This window comes from Crinia signifera, chromosome 19 (assembly GCF_055691185.1).
Source record: "Crinia signifera chromosome 19, ASM5569118v1, whole genome shotgun sequence".
Lineage (NCBI taxonomy): Eukaryota > Metazoa > Chordata > Amphibia > Anura > Myobatrachidae > Crinia > Crinia signifera.
Genome location: NC_139226.1, coordinates 12,008,697 through 12,029,081, shown reverse-complemented (window position 1 = coordinate 12,029,081; position 20,385 = coordinate 12,008,697). Strand labels below are relative to the sequence as shown.

The following is a 20,385-nucleotide window of genomic DNA, read 5'->3' as shown; positions in this document are numbered from 1 at the left end:
GACAAGTGTCCGTGTGGTCTTGGGTGGCGGGACCTGGTGGAGCGTGCGGCCCTGCATTCGATGTTCGGCGACCATCGAATGCAGGGGCTGCTCCCAACATGGAGGAGGCGTATCCCCGTCCACTTTCATGCGGACCGCCACATATCCGCATACGGACGGAGGTGGCGATCCGTATGGAAGGCGGGGATTCGCCTGCACGGACATGACCGCATATTTCTGATCGGGCCGCACCGATCAGAATAAGGCCCTAAGTGAGATACTAAATGAATAAATGGTCTATTTACTAAGCCTTAGATGGAGATAAACTATCAGCCAATTGGCTGCTAACTGTCATGTTACAGGCTACGATTTAAGCCCCATTTCTAAGCCTGGAAATGGAGCAGGGATCACTGTGTGCGCACTCTAGTGATGGCGATGCGCGTGTCACCATCGCCCACAGAGATAGACAGCGCATGCACTGTCTGTCTATCCTGCTCAGATCACCAGGTTTTGTCTCTAAGCAGATCGCTCAGGACACATCGGGGGCAGTACGGATGGTGTAATGGTTAGCATTACTGCCTCAGAGCGCTGAGGTCATGGGTTCTATCCCCACCATGTGTTATATATACGGGGCAGTACGGATGGTGTAATGGTTACATTACTGCCTCAGAGCGCTGAGGTCATGGGTTCTATCCCCACCATGTGTTATATATACGGGGCAGTACGGATGGTGTAATGGTTACATTACTGCCTCACAGCGCTGAGGTCATGGGTTCTATCCCCACCATGTGTTATATATACGGGGCAGTACGGACGGTGTAATGGTTACATTACTGCCTCACAGCACTGAGGTCATGGGTTCTATCCCCACCATGTGTTATATATACGGGGCAGTACGGATGGTGTAATGGTTAGCATTGCTGCCTCACAGCGCTGAGGTCATGGGTTCTATCCCCACCATGTGTTATATATACGGGGCAATACGGACGGTGTAATGGTTACATTACTGCCTCACAGCACTGAGGTCATGGGTTCTATCCCCACCATGTGTTATATATACGGGGCAGCATGGATGGTGTAATGGTTACATTACTGCCTCACAGCGCTGAGGTCATGGGTTCTATCCCCACCATGTGTTATATATACGGGGCAGTACGGAGGGTGTAATGGTTAGCATTACTGCCTCACAGCACTGAGGTCATGGGTTCTATCCCCACCATGTGTTATATATACGGGGCAGTACGGACGGTGTAATGGTTACATTACTGCCTCACAGCACTGAGGTCATGGGTTCTATCCCCACTATGTGTTATATATATGGGGCAGTACGGATGGTGTAATGGTTAGCATTACTGCCTCACAGCGCTGAGGTCATGGGTTCTATCCCCACCATGTGTTATATATACGGGGCAGTACGGACGGTGTAATGGTTACATTACTGCCTCAGAGCGCTGAGGTCATGGGTTATATCCCCACTATGTGTTATATATACGGGGCAGTACGGATGGTGTAATGGTTAGCATTACTGCCTCACAGTGCTGAGATCAGGGGTTCTATTCCCACCATGTGTTATATATACGGGGCAGTACGGATGGTATAATGGTTACATTACTGCCTCACAGCACTGAGGTCATGGGTTCTATTCCCACCATGTGTTATATATACGGGGCAGTACGGATGGTGTAATGGTTAGCATTACTGCCTCACCGCGCTGAGGTCATGGGTTCTATCCCCACCATGTGGTATATATACGGGGCAGTACGGATAAGGTAATGGTTACATTACTGCCTTACATCGCTGAGGTCATGGGTTCTATCCCCACTATGTGTTATATATACGGGGCAGTACGGATGGTGTAATGGTTAGCATTACTGCCTCACAGCGCTGAGGTCATGGGTTCTATCCCCACCATGTGTTATATATACGGGGCAGTACGGATGGTGTAATGGTTAGCATTACTGCCTCACAGCGCTGAGGTCATGGGTTCTATCTCCACCATGTGGTATATATACGGGGCAGTACGGATAAGGTAATGGTTACATTACTGCCTTACATCGCTGAGGTCATGGGTTCTATCCCCACCATGTGATATATATACGGGGCAGTACGGACGGTGTAATGGTTAGTATTACTGCCTCACAGCACTGAGGTCATGGGTTCTATCCCCACCATGTGTTATATATATGGTGCAGTACGGATGGTGTAATGGTTACATTACTGCCTCACAGCGCTGAGGTCATGGGTTCTATCCCCACCATGTGTTATATATACGGGGCAGCACGGATGGTTTAATGGTTACATTACTGCCTCACAGCGCTGAGGTCATGGGTTCTATTCCCACCATGTGTTATATATACAGGCAGTACGGATGGTGTAATGGTTATACTGCCTCACAGCGCTGAGGTCGTGGTTTCTATCCCCACCATGTGTTATATATACGGGGCAGTACGGATGGTATAATGGTTAGCATTACTGCCTCACAGCACTGAGGTCATGGGTTCTATCCCCACCATGTGTTATATATACGGGGCAGTACGGATGGTGTAATGGTTAGCATTACTGCCTCACAGCGCTGAGGTCATGGGTTCTATCCCCACCATGTGTTATATATACAGGGCAGTACGGACGGTGTAATGGTTACATTACTGCCTCACAGCGCTGAGGTCGTGGGTTCTATTCCCACCATGGCCCTAACTGTGTGGAGTTTGTATATTCTTCCTGTGCTTGCGTGGGTTTCCTCCGGGTACTCCGGGTTTCTCCCACATTTCTCCAAAAATATACTGGTAGGTCAGTTGGCTTCCAAAAAATTAACCCTAGAATGTCTGTGTGTGCGTGTACATGTGGTAGGGAGCATAGACTGTAAGCACCACTGGGGCAGGGACTGATGTGAGTGTTCAACTATACTCTGTACAGCGCTGCAGAATATGTGTGCGCTATGTAGATAACTGGTAATGATCAATAAATAGATAAATATGTGCAGCAATGTGTGCGGAGCGATCTCTCTTAGGATGGGGCAATAGGAGCTGGTAGATTAATACTTGATCTTCATGCTCTTTATCTCTTTAAGCTTAGTACATAGACCCTAACTGAGAAAAACACTTTGGATAAGAGATTTCAGGAGAAGTTATTTTTAGTTCCCAGAATCTTCAGAACTGGTAGCAGAGGGAGCGTCACTGCTGCGCCAGAAAGTTACGGTTCCTAGAAAGATAGAAACAGAATGTACAGGTGAAGTAACAAGTCTTCATACCTCTACAATGTAACAATGGAAGAGAATTCACAAGACCTGTCCATGACAAAGTTTATACAGTGCGCAGGCCCCTATACAGACAGAATTCCCACCCCAATTATGGGATCGGATTACTATACTATAGAGAAGTATTGCTCTTCCAAACAAACATTTCTTACCTTCTAACTGTTTGGACAAAAAAGAAACAGGCCAACAACGGAATCGGGATTAATAAATAGCCCAACGCCTGCCACCCGTTTTTCTCTTCACCGTCTACAATAACAAAAAAACATGGTAACAAGCGTTCCATTACCAATAAACATTTGGTCATATATTGTATAAAGAAATACATGCAAACCCAATCTCAAGGTGCCCATACACTTATCCGATTTATTCAGACGGCCCAAACCGGATGTGTTTGACACCCCATCCGACTCGATGCACGGTCCCATGCACATCGGGTCGGACCCGGTTTTCTCTCTCTCTCTAAGCCAATCAGCGGGCTCGCTGCCTTGCCGCTGAAAGCACCTGCAGCCAATCAGCAGCCGGCCTATGTTTTGAATTTTTCTTTCCAATTCTGTTGCCGCTGTCTGCAGTGTCCGCTTAGGACTTTCCGGACAGCCCGCCCCGGACCACACTGCTCAGGTTTTTTTTTCTCCTGCCCCCCCGCAGTTCCCCGGGAATTACATGGGATAAATCGCATGCACCAAATCATAGTGAGCCTCCCGGGCGGCTGCTGGGGAGCTCAGGGGAAATTAGGAAGGACAAGTTGGACTTATGTATGGGGGCCTTCAGTTACACAAACAACACAGCTGTAGGGGACACATCTGCAGCAGAATCCCCCCATCCTGCCTCCCCCCAGGAAACCTTTGCCTGGTCACAGGGCAGAATATTTGTTCCTTCAGATACTCATTTAATGTGGGCTTCCATCTGTATCCATTATGACACCTGTTAGAGGGACAGGACTGGGCGCTATCTGGGAGTATAACAACTTCTGGGGTGTTTCTAAGCTCCACTGTTAGAGGGGTGGCGATACATGTGATATACGGGAGGGGTATTATGTGGGATGTGGAGATTTGTGGTTTGTCACAGCAGCTTAAAGGTCTGGGGACCACTAGACCACCAATTATATTGCAATTAATGGATTCGGTGTAGAGTGATGCATTATATATGATGTTTTGTTTGCTTCTGTAACTACACCCTACATCAGGGGTGACCAAACCTGTCCTCAAGATCTACCACAGGGTTGCCGACCCTCCCGGAATCTGGGGGACCCCCCTGAGCCCCCTGAATCGCGGCATGTAAATGCCGCAATCCACGGGTCTCAGAGGAGGGGGCGGAGATAAAATGGCACAATCGTGTCATTTTAGCCCCGCCCCCTCCATGGAGATCAGTCATTTCTACTATTTCCCGTAATGGGGGCGGGGCTTAATGACATCACAGTCAAGCCCCCCCCCGATCGGGTAAGGAAAGTCTCCTCTCCGGGCTTCTCCCGGAGAGGAGCATTTAAAAGTCGGCAACCCTTTGTCAGGCCACCTGTGGATCTATAGTAGGAATAGCAGCATGTTTGACAATGTGACAGTTAGTAATGACTGCACCTGTGCACCAGCTAGGGAGTCTGAAAATGTGACAGTTAGTAATGACTACAGCTGTACACCAGCTAGGGGGTTTGGGAAATGTGACAGTTAGTAATGACTACGCCTGTGTGCCAGCTAGGTGATTTGAAAAACGTGGACCGGTGGTAGATCTAGAGGGCTGGTTTGGCCACCCCTGCTCTACTTCAGGGGTTCTCAAACTTGATCCTCAGGACCCCACACAGTTCACGTTTTCCAGGTCCCCCAGCAGGTGCACAGGTGCATTCATTACTCATTGACACATTTTAAAAGATTCACAGGTAGAGATAATTACTTCACTTGTGATTATGTGAGGAGACCGGCAACACATGCCCTGTGTGGACCTACTGTGTAAACCGACTTTGAGAACCTGGGCTCTACATAATAGACAGGTTTATTAAGCATAATGGTCAGAATACCTGCAGGTTTGGGGACGTTCTCTTTCTGTGAGTCTGTTATATTCCTGTCCTCCACGGACGGCTTATTTCCTAAAATAACAGAAAGAAATTTGTTACGGCAGATAGCATTCACAATTTAATATTTCAGGCAAATAACTGCAGTGATATATTCTACAATGAGTCACTATGAAACCGCGCACATCCATCGCCCCCCCCCCCCCCACCCACATCATTCAGACTGCAGTTTTAGATTGCACACATGTACGTATTATTTTACAACAGACCATAATAAATAGCAATAAGGGTAACACTGGAAATGCACCAGGAGGCATCTGCCATAATACACATTGGTTGTATATAGTTCCAATGCCTAATATCGCATATCCACACCCCACTATTTCCCAGTTACACCAAAGAGAACGTAATACAAAATAATATTCTCATACCTGCTGTGTTGTTTTCATTGTTTCCAGTCTGATCCTCCAAGTATGGCTTACACACTGCAGTAACAACATCTGTATTAGGGGCTGGTTATATATACAGTATCTATCTATTATATATATATATATATATATATATATATATATATATATATATATATATATGAATAAATAAACATTTCGGGTGGACGACTCCAGTCTTCAGCCCAACCTACAGCACTGCATGCACATAACATTTTTATACTTAGACTCCGGGCTCACCACACGCCACCGGACACCCTGAGCTGCCGACCGGAAGTCGTCACTGCGCACTTCCGGCTGCAGATGCCGGAGGATCGTTGCCACACGCCGCCGGACACCCGGAACGTAGTGTCCCCGCGGCAGCCCAGCATAGTACGCGTAGTGTCCCTGTCAGGCAGCGTAGTCACCGTACTGTCCCCGGGAGCTGCAACTCTGTCCCCGGCATCCCTGGCAAGCCTAATGAGCGTCTCTCACACAGCGCCGGTATCCGCCGGATCCCCTGCGCTGGCGGACACCGGCGGAGAGGCGATCATGCGGGCTACGGTGGAGAGGCGCTACATCTGTCTCAGATGCAGTGCATCTCAGTAATCATTGCGGCAGGGTACGGCAACCCTGCCTGTGTCCGCTTCAGGGAGATGGACAGGGTTAGAGGTTTGGTAGCGCGTGCGTCTCCTGCACAAAGGGGGGGCGCAAGTGCTTCTCACGCACAATAAAGGACGCATTTGCAAGTGCTCCATGTTACATACTGGCAAATGTCTCCATTTCAAACCCCCATTATCCACGCCAGCCTGAAGAGTGGCGAGCCCCGCGAGGGGATGCGGTACTCATCCTCCCGACCTGTTCATACCCCCACTATCCACAGTGGCTTGGAGTTGATTTTATAAAATGTGGCGAGCACAGGGAGCCACCTAGCCCGAAGCATGGGGAGCGGCCGCGGAATACTTGATGTGTATTCCGCGTCCCCTCACCATGCTTTGGGCTTGGTGACTTGCTAACTGCATAACCCTGACTGACTATGCTATCTACGTAAGCTTTGGCTAGCCGCTAACGTGAGGGAACACAACTCTGATACTGACAGGAACGCTGACTACGCTGGCCGCGTGAACACTACGCTGATTCTGACAGGGACGCTACGCTGACTACGTAACTGCCGCCGTGATAATACACAAGTACCGAGAATTCTATTAGGAAACAGTTCTTACGTTTGGAATGTATTCTGACAGGTGTAGCGGTTGTTCTCCCTCTCCCGTGCTGTACAAACACATAGCTGTCATTGTCACTGCCAAAGAAAATATTCAGCATAGATTCATTCTTAAAACAGGCGGAATAGGAGCCAAACATTTGGGTTCTCTCAGGGCAGAGGAGCGGTTGATTGAAGGTGTAATTCTTCTCATCGCGTGTTATGATGATGGGAAAATCTTTCACTGGGATATCACAAACGTCTAACAGAAGACACAGGAGCAGAGGATCAATGGTAAAGTCACTCGTATCACACAATGAGCCTCTAAGTATCATCTACTGTATCAAGTACGGTCTACACAATCAAAGCTGGAATCTGACTGGTTGCCATGGGCGCTTGTCCTTTGCAGAATATTTGATACTTTGACCCTTTAGGGGGGAATTCAATTGTAAGCGAAATCCCATTTTCACAATAAAAATTTCGATTTTTCCAATGAATTCGGAAAAGGCGCTATACAATTGTCAGTGAAAATGTCCAGCGATAATTCTCTGGAAGTTTGTAATTATTTTTAATTGGCCAATTATTATGTAAATTTTACAGGGGAAAAAAGTGCCAAGTGATGGGTGCTTTATGGCATTCCAGGCAGGGTCCTACGTGTTTGTGCTTACCAATTAGCAGGAATTTTTACAAAGATTTTTAATTTATCTTTAGCATCTTGTATTGTTCCACAATGTTTTAAAGTCACAAAAATTATCCCAGTCACTAAGTTGTCGGGGGCATCTTGTTTAAACGATTACCGTCCGATTGCCCTCACTTCTCTAGTTATGAAGTGCTTAGAGAGAGTGGTTTTGAATCACTTAAAGAGCGTCATCCCGGTGGATTTTGACTGTTATCAGTTTGCGTATAGGTCAAACCGATCCACCGAGGATGCTGCTCTTACTGCCCTCCATAAGATTCTCTGTCATTTGGAAACAAAGGACTCCTATGTTAGACTGTTATTTGTGGATTATAGCTCCGCTTTTAATACGGTTGTGCCTGCGGTGTTGATTGCGAAGCTTCGGGAGATAGGTTATAGTCTTCCCATCTGTGACTGGCTGTTGGACTTTCTGACGAATTGTCCTCAGTCAGTTAGGGTGGGTTCTTCTTCTTCGTCAGAACTTGTCCTGAACATAGGTGTCCCTCAAGGGTGTGTCCTAAGTCCCTTTTTGTACTCCTTGTACACTTCAGATTGTTTCTCAAACTCAGAGTCTAACCTCATTGTTAAATTTGCTGACGATACTACAGTGGTCGGTTTGATTAGTGGGGGTAAGGAAGAAAGCTATAGGTCAGAGGTGCAGCATTTGATTGAGTGGGGCGAGGCTAACAACCTACTCCTGAATAGTAAAAAGACTAAGGAGGTAGTTGTTGATTTTAGAAGATCCAGAAGTTCAATCACCAGTCCTTTGGTCTTAAATGGTGAGGAGGTGGAAAGAGTTACAGACACTAAATTTTTGGGTATTACGTTTTCGGAAGATCTGTCCTGGTCCAAACATACCGCAGTGGCAGTTGGGAAGGCTCAGCAACGCCTTTTTTTTCTGAGAAGATTACGAGCAGCTGGTCTATCTAGGCCCATGCTTATGAATTTCTACAGTTGTGTAATTGAGAGTCTGTTGACTTATGCCATTGCGGTATGGTATGGAAATTCCAGGAGCTCTGATCGAAGATCTTTAGACATGAGTGTGGACAAGTGTTTTAGGTTTGCAGGTGGGAGTAATCCTTTTTATTTGGAAGTTGCTTTTTGTAGACCGGTTTAAAATGAACCAAATATATAATTATACCATTTTATGTACCCCTATTTTTATCTGAGCACTTATTTTGCTGAAAAACACTTTTTCTAAACTTAAAAAAAAAAAATGCATTTGACCCATTTTATTTACCCCAAATACTTTTCTTATGACCACTGATTTACTTCTATACTGTTATTCTATATTATTTGGCATTTTTTGGGGGGTACAGGCATATTTCCCTATTTTCACCTACACTTCAATCTCATTTTAACAAATTTGCAATTGGATAAGGTGAAAAATGGAAGCGTGTATACTGGCGAACAGCCATTGTCATTGGACATTCACGCAATATGCGTGATAAATTAATCCATGCTAAAGTACTGCTTTTTCACAGACAATTGAATTGCTCCCTTAGGATTAAATTTACTACGGCTTCTAAAAATGAAGAGATGGTGTTGCTCTTAGCAACCAATCAAATAATGTCTATCATCTCTCTTTTGCATCCTAGAAAATTAGCTAATAGGTTGATATGAGCAACAGCACCTCTTTCCTTTTTAGCAGCTTTAGTAAATATACTGTTATTATTCTGTTAAACTTAACTCTTTATACCAAACTTACGCCATTCTACTTTATGGGGGCGATGTATCAGTCCCAGTAGAGAAGTAAATGAGAGGAAAAGGGTGATTAAACTGCGCTGTATCTAAAACATGCAACGGGTTTAGAATATACTGTATATAACAATTTATTGGTTAAAAATATGTAAAAGATTAAAAAAGTTGTTTGAAACCGTAAATACAATATATGTATAGCTGGTACTTACAACAATCAGAACCGCGGATATATAACCCATAGCAAAGGCCAATTGGTTGCTTTGGACAACTTATCCACAATCTCTTTCCAAACCTTGAAACATCTCCCCAAAAACGGATTGTTTTAAAATCCAGGCTGCAGATGATATGGGAATTCCACCCGCTGACGGCATTGCCGCCAAGACCAATTTATTTTGCCATGAGACAACAGATCTGCTGAGCACATCCACAGCCTAGTTGCCTAAATCTAGGAATTCCTCTTTAGGAAACTCCAGGTGAGGAGAAGCAAGTGATTGGTTGATAGGGGCATGGTTACCCACTTCATTAGGCTACCCCCTATTGGAAATTATTTGCATAGGGGTGTGGCTAAAATTAGATGATTAGCATAGGAATGCATCATTAGACCCTGCCCCCTTCATCAGGAACGTGGTTTTAATCCTTTTTTTTTTCTCGCATTCTGCCCACATCTTTTGTGGGGGTTGCAGGGAGTGCCCGAAAAACAGTGTGTCTCTTGGGAGAGTAGGCAGGTAGAGATCCAAAGGGATATATTTACAGAATAAGGGGTATATTTACAGAATAAGGGATATATTTACAGAATAAGGGGTATATTTACAGAATAAGGGGTATATTTACAGAATAAGGGGTATATTTACAGAAGAACATTTGAAAGAAAAATAGTTAAAGTTTCGCCTTATCTCTGTTACAATGATCACAAAATACAATCAGTCCCACAGTATCAGGACACCATGCCATAACTTTGCTGTTTCCATTACATTTTATTCTGTCCTCTGACAACTGACTTCGGTTTTCGAGTCCCTCCTTCACGGACGGCTTTAATTCTGAACCTACAAAGACATATGTGCGTTAGTGATCCAACTATTGCATTGAGATCAGCTGTCCTGGTGCAGTACATTATCAGTTTCTGGCAACCAGTTATCGATGGTTTGATTCCAAAGTAAATGCTGGGGGCCTGATTATGGGTCACGCAAAAGTCGCAATGCGGACAGACATCATATATTTCAGCATACCGACTTGTCTTTCTTTACTATTCTTCGATGAAAGCATGCAAGAGAGTCCAGTGGCGGATCCAGAGGTGGGGCAACACAGTTTAAAATTCAAATAGGGAAGCCACACCCACTGCCAGTGAGTCAGTTTGGGATAGCAGTTGGTGTGGCTCCTCTATTTGAATTTTGGGTTGGAGGGGGCGGTATATGTAATGGGGGGGGGGTGTTTGACGGCGGTATATGTACCGTAGTATGTAATGCGGGGGGGGGGGGGGGGGGGGGGGCGGCGGTGCATGCGGGGTGGGACGGGGGCTCACCTACTGTCTCCAGATGCCGAGCGGTCTCTGCAGCCTCCTCCGCCACCACCACCGGTCCACCAGCTGGAGGTGCAGGAAGATGGAGCCAGTTACTGCTGCCTACCCCCGCATGTTCCCAGCAGCAGAAGGCCCATGGGAGGTGCTGTGCGCTGTCGCACATGCGCAGCAGCCCTCCCACTGCCATTTTGCTTTTGGGCAAAGTGCCTAGCCAGCCCAGGGGGAGTGCAGCGGCCCGGTTTTAGTGAGTTTGGGGCCGACCCACCGGGAAATGGCCCGGTTTCCGGCGGGCCAATCTGCCCCTGGCCCCACCTCTGGAGCCTGCCCTGCAAAAGAACCATCTGTCCCCTGCCACAGTACTGGATACAGGCCATGTCATAGGCCCAGATTCAGACCTGATCGCTGGGCTGAGGGATTTTAGAACCCAGCAGTCACATATACGCTGCCCTGCCGCCGCACCGGCCCCCCACACCAGTGCACCATTGAGTGATTTTTCCCCATGCTCGCAGCGCTGACTAAGTCTTGACTTACTTTACGCTGCGATGGCCGCGGGGAGAAGGAGGCTGATGATGACGTCAGCAGCTCTCCCTTCCAGCGGCTGGCGTGCGACGGCATTTTCCGGAAAACACAGCGTTACCGCCCCCCCCGAACAGCTGCAGGGTTTCAGACACATTATTGTAATCATATCAACATTTCACAAGTGTTAACTTGACCGTCGAAAACAAATTGAAGAATATAACTCTGCACTAGTTGCAAAACCGTCCTAATACTATAACAACCATATTAGAGAAATATCTTGGACTTACCGGGGTATGCGAGAATCGGAGTAGACAATAGGGTGAGAACTGTAACAATGGAAAATCTGTTAGTAATAATTAATTTATACATCATGTAGCTACTGTAGATATTCCATCCTATGGACCTGCACATAGGAGAGCGCTGTATGTTAGCTATGGTGACCCCAGTATTCTAACCCACTAGTCATGTCCTCAGTCAAGGTGAACAGGTGCTTACCGAGAAAACTCATTTGGAAGATTTTTCTTGACAGATCTGTAGAAAAGGAAATTGAATGACAATATTTTACTTTGGGGGTTATAGGACATGAGGAACAATCACTGGCGCTGAATTATAGCAAATTCCACAATTATTACCAGGAGGTTTGTATAGGAAAACATTACATTGCAGATGACAAACTAAGGGGCTGTTTTATTAACAATTGTTATCATACGTAACAGTTTGAAAACTCCTGTGTATGATAAATGGTGGTCCGGCCAATCAGCTCCTGTCATGTGTTTGAAATATAAGATTTGAAATATGATCCAATCAGATGCTTCTAGAGCACAATGAGGAAATCAGCCTATTGGCTTTTTTAGCATAACGCAAGAGCCACAACAAAGACCAGCATTGGCTTAAAAAACAGGCTTTGAGCCACATTCTTTGGGAGGGGGCCGCGAATCGTGGGAGGGGGGGGGGTTTGCTCCATTTTTAGCTGCATTTTTTGTTTTCATGATTTACAATTAATGTATGTCGAGCTCATTGGTAGCGTACCATGTCGCCTTGCCCAAAGCATTGTGCGCAAAAGCGAGCCATGCAAGGGGATCCGCTACACTAATTGGGGTTCCAAGTTGACAGGTGTCAACATTGGCACAAAAAGAGTGACATTTATTTCATGTTGACCTTGTGATTGTTAACCTTTTGTAGTCCACCCATTTGTCTGTCGACGTAGGCACTGTCGGCCCTTTAATCGTCACTCATTGCTGCCATTTGAGGGAGTCTGACACATTTAGGGAAGGTCATGGGTTACCATGTTACCGCACGGGCACCTGATCAGGGGAACCTCTCACCTGTCTTACTATGACACCTGGCGGTCGCGCTCTTTTTCCATCTCCTCTGTTGCTTCCGCTTCCTCCCCCTTCTTCCTATTGGGCGATTTAAACTTTCCAGTGACCGTGTCCCAACCCGCGGGGCCGGTGATGGTTTCCTGGCGACACCCACATCAGCTGCACAGGGCTCAATGACCTTCTCACGCTTGTTTATGAAACATCTAAAGAATAAAAATCACAAATCATGTAATAGCGTAAGTGCAATAAGTGTAATAAGTGTACTAAGTGTACTAAGTGTACTAAGTGCAATAAGTGTAATAAGTGTAATAAGCGGCATGTAAATGCAGCAATCCGTGGGTCTCAGAGGAGGGGGCGGAGCTAAAATGGCACAATCGTGGCTTAATGATGTCACAGTCAAGCCCCGCCCACCGATCAGGTAAGGAAAGTCTCCTCTCCGGGCTTCTCCCGGAGAGGAGCATTTAAAAGTCGGCAACCCTGCATTACACACAATAAAAGCAGAAGAAATGGTCTTGTACAATATATAAAAGCTTATTTGGTGTATACCACATCCATCATCGAGAGGTAGGTTCTTATTCCCAACGCGTTTCTTCCCTTTAAAATAGGTACGATTTTAGCTATGTCCTATTTTGACTATACTGTACTAGATTGTACACTTTCTAGTCTAAGTTGTGCTGCCTGCTTAGTAAATGATTTCTTGCACTACTGACCTGGCAGGGCTGTGCATCGCAAGCTGTATACACACGTTACAATATGTACTACAGTAAGTGTTCTACCCATATCAGTATTTCATATTGCACCATGTGTATTCCCCATTAAAAATGAGCTGTTACCTTTTGTTCCATTTATCAAGGATCAATTGCCCTAATGCTGCTTCTGATGAGAGATCTGCTGTTTACAAATACTGCACCCAGAAAATGTTCCCTTACCCTTGTTCCTGTACAGGATGCGAGAGTGTCTCTACAATGACGGCCATGCTTCAGAAATTTCTGTTGAGAGAATGGAGCACACGTTACAGGACAGTAAATTGCATTTTAAGTGAACCCCAAATCTTACAGACGTTGGAGGCAAACATTTGTGTAATATTCCAAACTAGTAAGCCCGCTTGAAGCGAAAGCTAGAAAGCAAACCTTCTGTGTTTGTGCATGTGTGAGAAAGAGATGTAGTTTTACTCTCTGCCAGCAGATGGCAGTGTTTCAGAGACTCACGGACACTAGATATATATATATATATATATATATATATATATAGACTATATATATATATATATATATAGACACCTCTCTCCTTGAAAACGGGGCACATGGGACCCCGAAACGTCGGCACCGAGATATGTGTTGTCACACAGTAAAACTTTATTTTGCAAAAGTTGATTTGTCTCCGTTTGTGCTGCAGCAAACCCACACATACAGCCACTATATATATATCTATATATATACACACACACACACACATACTCAGTAAGAACAAAATGGCACTCCAGGGACTGTTCAAGAAATCAATCATTTTATGTGCAAAACAATACACTCAGCATCCCAACGTTTTGAGACACAATTGTCTCTTTTTCAAGGTGAGCGACATAATAATGAAAAACAACTTACCTACTGTATATAGACAAGAAAGACCCCAGAAGAGGGGTAAGTTGTTCTTCATTATTATGTTGCTCACCTTGAAACATAAAATTATTGATTTCTTGACAAGTCCCCGGAGTACCAGCTTTGGTTTTACCGAGTCTGCATAATTATTTGATGGGAGGACCATGGTGTCAGGATATAAGAATAAGGACGGGATGTATTAAAAGGGCGCGAAAATGGTAAAAACTCTTCAATTCAATTGTTCCATAATTCAGAGGGAAAGCAAAGAGCAGCAGGACATCCACGGTTTCCCAATTGTGAGCAGACCAGAGATCAGTAGATCAGAGAGCAGTTGGTTAATTTCCCTTACTGATGAATCGGACTAATCCAGTGGTGGTTTTACCTATGGACTGCACACCCCCCCCCCCCCCCCCCGGTAAAATCCGACAATGTTCTCTGCCTAAGTGAAGCCAGGTGGAGTCTGTGAGACTGTTCTGGCTTCACCGTGACTGGCAGTGACTTCCGAGCTGCTGCCAGTCACCCAAGGCAGTCCCATTGGGAGGTGTTCCTATAATACCCTGATACTACAAGAGCTAAAAAGCTTTAGTTTTATCATGCATAGTAAGGGCTATTTACTGAGATATCTGTATCTTCTATTGTCGAACTAGCCCATAGAAGCCGGGGAAATAGGCATATGCAGTACTGAGGAGGATACTGTGCATCTGCTGGTTCCCAGGATCGTGACCAGTGGCAGCACCCCCTCCCCCTCCTACACTGAGGTAGAAGCCGCTGCTGGCCATGCCCCCTTCCCTGTCACAATTACACATGCTATAGACATTTTTACCACTGGGAGATAGAGGCCCTTAGAAACATTTCCTATGTATGTAATTACACTGCTGCATACAGTTATGACTTGGAGCGGAGGAATTACAACACATTGTAATACACGGAAGTGCAAATTACACGGTCAAAGACCTATAAAATAACTTTTTCGAGTGATCTTATCACTCCAATTATTGCACTCCTTATGAGTTCCAGGTGATGAGAGCAGCCAGAAACACACAAAAGTCCTTTCCTATTTCATCCAAAACAAAAAAAAAGTCCAAAAAAATCTCAAAAATGTCCAAAAAAACCACGACAATCACTTTCAAACTTATGCAAATTTTTTGCAATTTTTTTGCGACAAAAAAGCAAAAATCAAACATAAAAAAACAGTAACTTTTTCAGATACGCAGTCAAAGGAGATGAAGGAAACCCACCGTAACTTTTCCACAATGATTTGCACAACGGGCGGTTACTGATTTATTGACTTTGACTTCAGAAAAAAGTTAGGAAAAACTTGTCAGATCTTTAGTTTTGAGATATACGCAGCATTTCACGGATATACTGAAGTTATTTATACTTTATATTAGAAAATACACATACTACATAGGAGCTCTTACCAAATCGTGCCACCGCTGTCTTCCTGCTAATGCAGACTGAGTGAGAGGGAGAGAGAGAGTGGGTGGAGGAAGATAGGGAAGGAATGAGGCAGAGAGGGGTAGGGCGAGGGGGGAGGGAAGGAGAGAGGCTGGGGGGTGGAGCAACAGTAGAGTACAAAGGAACGGGGCACCTGTTAGACAGTTTAAGCAACTTAACAGCAAATGAGGAAGTAACAGTTATTGGCCAATATTTTGTACAGTTACTAAGCAATTCATTGCTCGTCACTGTTTCCATGTATGACAGCAGGGGCGGATTGGGAACGAAATCCAGCCCGGGACCGGGGGGGGGGGGGGGGGGGGGTAATGTGCTGACGCTGCAACCGGGGTTGTTATATACAGGGGGTAGCTACAGGGTGTAGCAACCATAAGTGCAGGGAGTACAGCTGCTATGGGGCCCAGAGCTGAGAGGGGCCACCTTCTCTGTCACAGTTACATGTGTTATATACAGGGTGTAGCTACCATAGATGCAGGGAGTGCAGCTGCAATGGGGCTCAGAGCTGAGAGGGGCCACCTTCCCTGTCACAGTTACATGTGTTATATACAGGGGTGTAGCTATCATAGGTGCAGGGAGTGCAGCTGCTATGGGGCCCAGAGCTGAGAGGGGCCACCTTCCCTGTCACAGTTACATGTGTTATATACAGGGATATAGCTACCATGGGTGCTGAGGTGAAGCTGCTATGGGGCCAGAGCTGAGAGGGGCCACCTTCCCTGTCACAGTTACATGTGTTATATACAGGTGTGTAGCTACCATAGGTGCAGGGAGTACAGCTGCTATGGGCCCAGAGCTGAGAGGGGCCACCTTCCCTGTCACAGTTACATGTGTTATATACAGGGGTGTAGCTACCATAGGTGCAGGGGGTGCAGCTGCTATGGGGCTCAGAGCTGAGAGTTGCCACCTTCCCTGTCACAGTTACATGTGTTATATACAGGGGTGTAGCTACCATAGGTGCAGGGAGTGCAGCTGCTATGGGGCTCAGAGCTGAGAGTTGCCACCTTCCCTGTCACAGTTACATGTGTTATATACAGGGGTGTAGCTACCATAGGTGCAGGGAGTGCAGCTGCTATGGGGACCAGAGCTGAGAGGGGCCACCTTCCCTGTCACAGTTACATGTGTTATATACAGGGTGTAACTACCATAGGTGCAGGGGGTGCAGCTGCTATGGGGCCCAGAGCTGAGAGGGGCCACCTTCCCTGTCACAGTTATATGTGTTATATACAGGGGTGTAGCTACCATAGGTGCAGGGGGTGCAGCTGCTATGGGGCCCAGAGCTGAGAGGGGCCACCTTCCCTGTCACAGTTACATGTGTTATATACAGGGGTGTAGCTACCATAGGTGCAGGGGGTGCAGCTGCTATGGGGCTCAGAGCTGAGAGTTGCCACCTTCCCTGTCACAGTTACATGTGTTATATACAGGGGTGTAGCTACCATAGGTGCGGGGAGTGCAGCTGCTATGGGGCTCAGAGCTGAGAGTTGCTACCTTGCCTGTCACAGTTACATGTGTTATATACAGGGGTGTAGCTACCATAGGTGCAGGGAGTGCAGTTGCTATGGGGACCAGAGCTGAGAGGGGCCACCTTCCCTGTCACAGTTACATGTGTTATATACAGGGTGTAACTACCATAGGTGCAGGGAGTGCAGCCGCTATGGGGTCCAGAGCTGAGAGGAGCCACCTTCCCTGTCACAGTTACATGTGTTATATACAGGGTGTAACTACCATAGGTGCAGGGAGTGCAGCTGCTATGGGGCCCAGAGCTGAGAGGGGCCACCTTCCCTGTCACAGTTACATGTGTTATATACAGGGTGTAACTACCATAGGTGCAGGGAGTGCAGCCGCTATGGGGTCCAGAGCTGAGAGGAGCCACCTTCCCTGTCACAGTTACATGTGTTATATACATGGTGTAGCTACCATAGGTGCAGGGGATGCAGCTGCTATTGGGCCCAGAGCTGAGAGGGGCCACCGTCCCTGTCACAGTTACATGTGTTATATACAGGGGTGTAACTACCATAGGTGCAGGGAGTGCAGCTGCTATGGGGCCCAGAGCTGAGAGGGGCCACCTTCCCTTTCACAGTTACATGTGTTATATACAGGGGTGTAGCTACCATAGGTGCAGGGAGTGCAGCTGCTATGGTGCCCAGAGCTGAGAGGGGCCACCTTCCCCGTCACAGTTACATGTGTTATATACAGGGGTTTAACTACCATAGGTGCAGGGAGTGCAGCTGCTATGGGGATCAGAGCTGAGAGGGGCCACCTTCCCTGTCACAGTTACATGTGTTATATAAAGGGTGTAGCTACCATAGGTGAAGGGAGTGCAGTTGCTATGGGGCCCAGAGCTGAGAGGGGCCACCTTCCCTGTCACAGTTACATGTGTTATATACAAGGTGTTATTACCATAGGTGAAGGGAGTGCAGCTGCTATGGGGCCAGAGCTGAGAGGGGCCACCTTCCCTGTCACAGTTACATGTGTTATATACAGGGGTGTAGCTACCATAGGTGCAGTGGGTGCAGCTGCTATGGGGCCCAGAGCTGAGAGGGGCCACCTTCCCTGTCTCAGTTACATGTGATATATACAGGTGTGTAGCTACCATATGTGCAGGTGGTGCAGCTGCTATGGGGCCCAGAGTTGAGAGGGGCCACCTTCCCTGCCACAGTTGCATATGTTATATACAAGGTGTAGCTACCATAGGTGCAGGGAATGCAGCTGCTATGGGCCCAGAGCTGAGAGGGGCCACCTTCCCCGTCACAGTTACATGTGTTATATACAGGGTGTAGCTACCATAGGTGAAGGGAGTGCAGTTGCTATGGGGCCCAGAGCTGAGAGGGAATTCTCCCATTTATTAAAACTTGCAACAAAATTTACAATATATTACAATAAATAAACAAATAAATAACAAGTATTTTACATCTTAACACACATGAAATATTAATACATAACATAATTTAATGCAAACCGCAATAGATCAATTTTTATTAGTCACCTTCTTAGAAGTGACTTTACCCTTCTCAACCACCATATTTCAAGGGTTTAACTAGGAGAGGAACCTGGGTCTGGCGGTTCACAAGCAGACTTAAGTACCAGACACTGATCACCCAGTACCTTGTCTTCCATCTCAATACTTGGACCAATTACTGACCCAGATGACACTAAGCTATCACTCTGGGATACAATCATGTTTTTCCCTCCACTACTTAAATCCACACCACTTCCCTCCCTTATACTTTCCACACTGTTTTTAATCAGCTCTGTGCCAACTGGGTCCCAGTCCAGACTATCCTGGATTTCTTCATCAGAAACCATTTCAGTTACCTTTTTCTTTCCAAAATTCCCTTTCTTACTCTTTTTCACCCGTGCCACCCCTACCTTTGAGCTTACTACCACTTTCCTTGCTCCCCCATTTCCAACAATTTCCCCTTCATTTTCCTCATCTGAAGTAAAACCACCAAACCTGTTACTTAAACTGATTTCTGCTTCCTCTCCTTTTCTCTTTTTTTTACGACTTTCCTTTACTACTTGATAGGAATCTTTTTGATTTAGTACTGCAGAATTTTCCACTACCACAACAGATGTTACTTTCTTATTCTCAGTTTTCTGATTTCCCTCCTGACCTGCCACTTCCTTACCCATTACCCACTGAAAGGTTGGCATCTGGTCATCTTTCTTTCCCCCAGTTGGCACATTCTCCTCCATATTGTGTTCTGCCCATGGACATCTACTGTAGGGGTGACCCTCCTCTCCACACAGATTACACATAACATTGTTACATTCCTTGGAAGTATGTCCCACTTTACCACATAAAGCACATTTAGTCACTGTACAGTCACTACTTAGGTGGCGGAAATCGCCACAACGGAAGCATGTTCTTGGTTGTCCCTGATAAAAACATTGTATGCGGTCTCTACCAATATAGGCAGCAGAAGGAATGTGTGCAAAACCCCTGTCTGTATTCCTTAATTTAACCATTGCAGCCCATGCTCCTCCCCACACTCCCATGGTAAAGCCAACCTTGGTCAACTCGGATTCCACATCACAAAACCTTGTTAACCAGTATTTTATATCTTGCACAGGAATGGATTCATTTCTCACCAATATATTCACCTTTACCTTATCCTGTTTTGTAACAAGCACTGCTTTATATGCATCATATGGCTTAGATGACCTGCACGCCTGCCATTTCATCCAAAAGGCTTGAAGCCCCTGATATGAAATAAAACTCAGATCAAAATCTGCAGTTTTCACTGGATGGATGCAGGCGTACAGGTCAGTTGCACGGAACCCCAAACTGAAGATCATTTGCAGAAACTCTTCTTTGGAAGGCGCTTCACCTTTCCCCAACCATTTAAATTGAATTAAATTTCTCCTTTTCCCCACCTGACCTGATCCCACATTTGTTTGGGGAATACTGGTGCTTACACCTGGTTTAGCCTTAACCATGTTTGCATAAGAAATAATACCTGGGACTGGTTGCTTATTGACATTAACAGGGACATTAGCACATGGTACAGATATTGCATTACCTTCCCCAGTCCCCTCTTTCAGTCTTACTTGTTCCTTTTGCAATAATTGAGCTGCAACTTTAGCTCTCTCAGGAACTAGCATCTGTCCATATACAGTCTCAATGATCTGTTGTTCACCAGGTGACAGTTCATTTTTATCCAGAATTGACATTCCTTGTGCTGGTTGCAGGTGTTGATGTTCTTTACCTGTGGAATAAACAGACTGCACTTCTTGGGCATTAACCCCT

The 20,385-nt window shown here is 46.0% G+C and overlaps 1 protein-coding gene across 1 annotated transcript; it reads right to left on the bottom strand.

Annotated features, from left to right (window-relative positions):
* Positions 1-770: 770 nt before the first annotated feature.
* Positions 771-15,706, bottom strand: LOC146042124 (uncharacterized). Its single transcript, XM_083162043.1, has 11 exons — positions 15,608-15,706; positions 13,521-13,580; positions 12,595-12,794; positions 11,765-11,800; positions 11,557-11,595; positions 10,206-10,277; positions 6,880-7,119; positions 5,663-5,716; positions 5,238-5,306; positions 3,385-3,478; positions 771-3,177 (listed from the first exon to the last, which is right to left on the bottom strand). Exons 2-11 carry the CDS (start codon positions 13,565-13,567, stop codon positions 3,150-3,152), a joined length of 879 nt encoding a protein of 292 aa, XP_083018169.1. The 5' UTR covers positions 13,568-13,580; positions 15,608-15,706; the 3' UTR covers positions 771-3,149.
* Positions 15,707-20,385: the final 4,679 nt, after the last annotated feature.

Excerpts from the sequence above, each read along its gene's own strand:
- LOC146042124 (XM_083162043.1), bottom strand. The coding sequence starts at position 13,567 with ATGGCCGTCATTGTAGAGACACTCTCGCATCCTGTACAGGAACAAGG. Across the intron at positions 5,307-5,662 it reads CAATGAAAACAACACAGCAG|GAAATAAGCCGTCCGTGGAG; the intron begins GTATGAGAATAT and ends CTGTTATTTTAG. Across the intron at positions 3,479-5,237 it reads GAACGTCCCCAAACCTGCAG|ACGGTGAAGAGAAAAACGGG; the intron begins GTATTCTGACCA and ends TTGTTATTGTAG.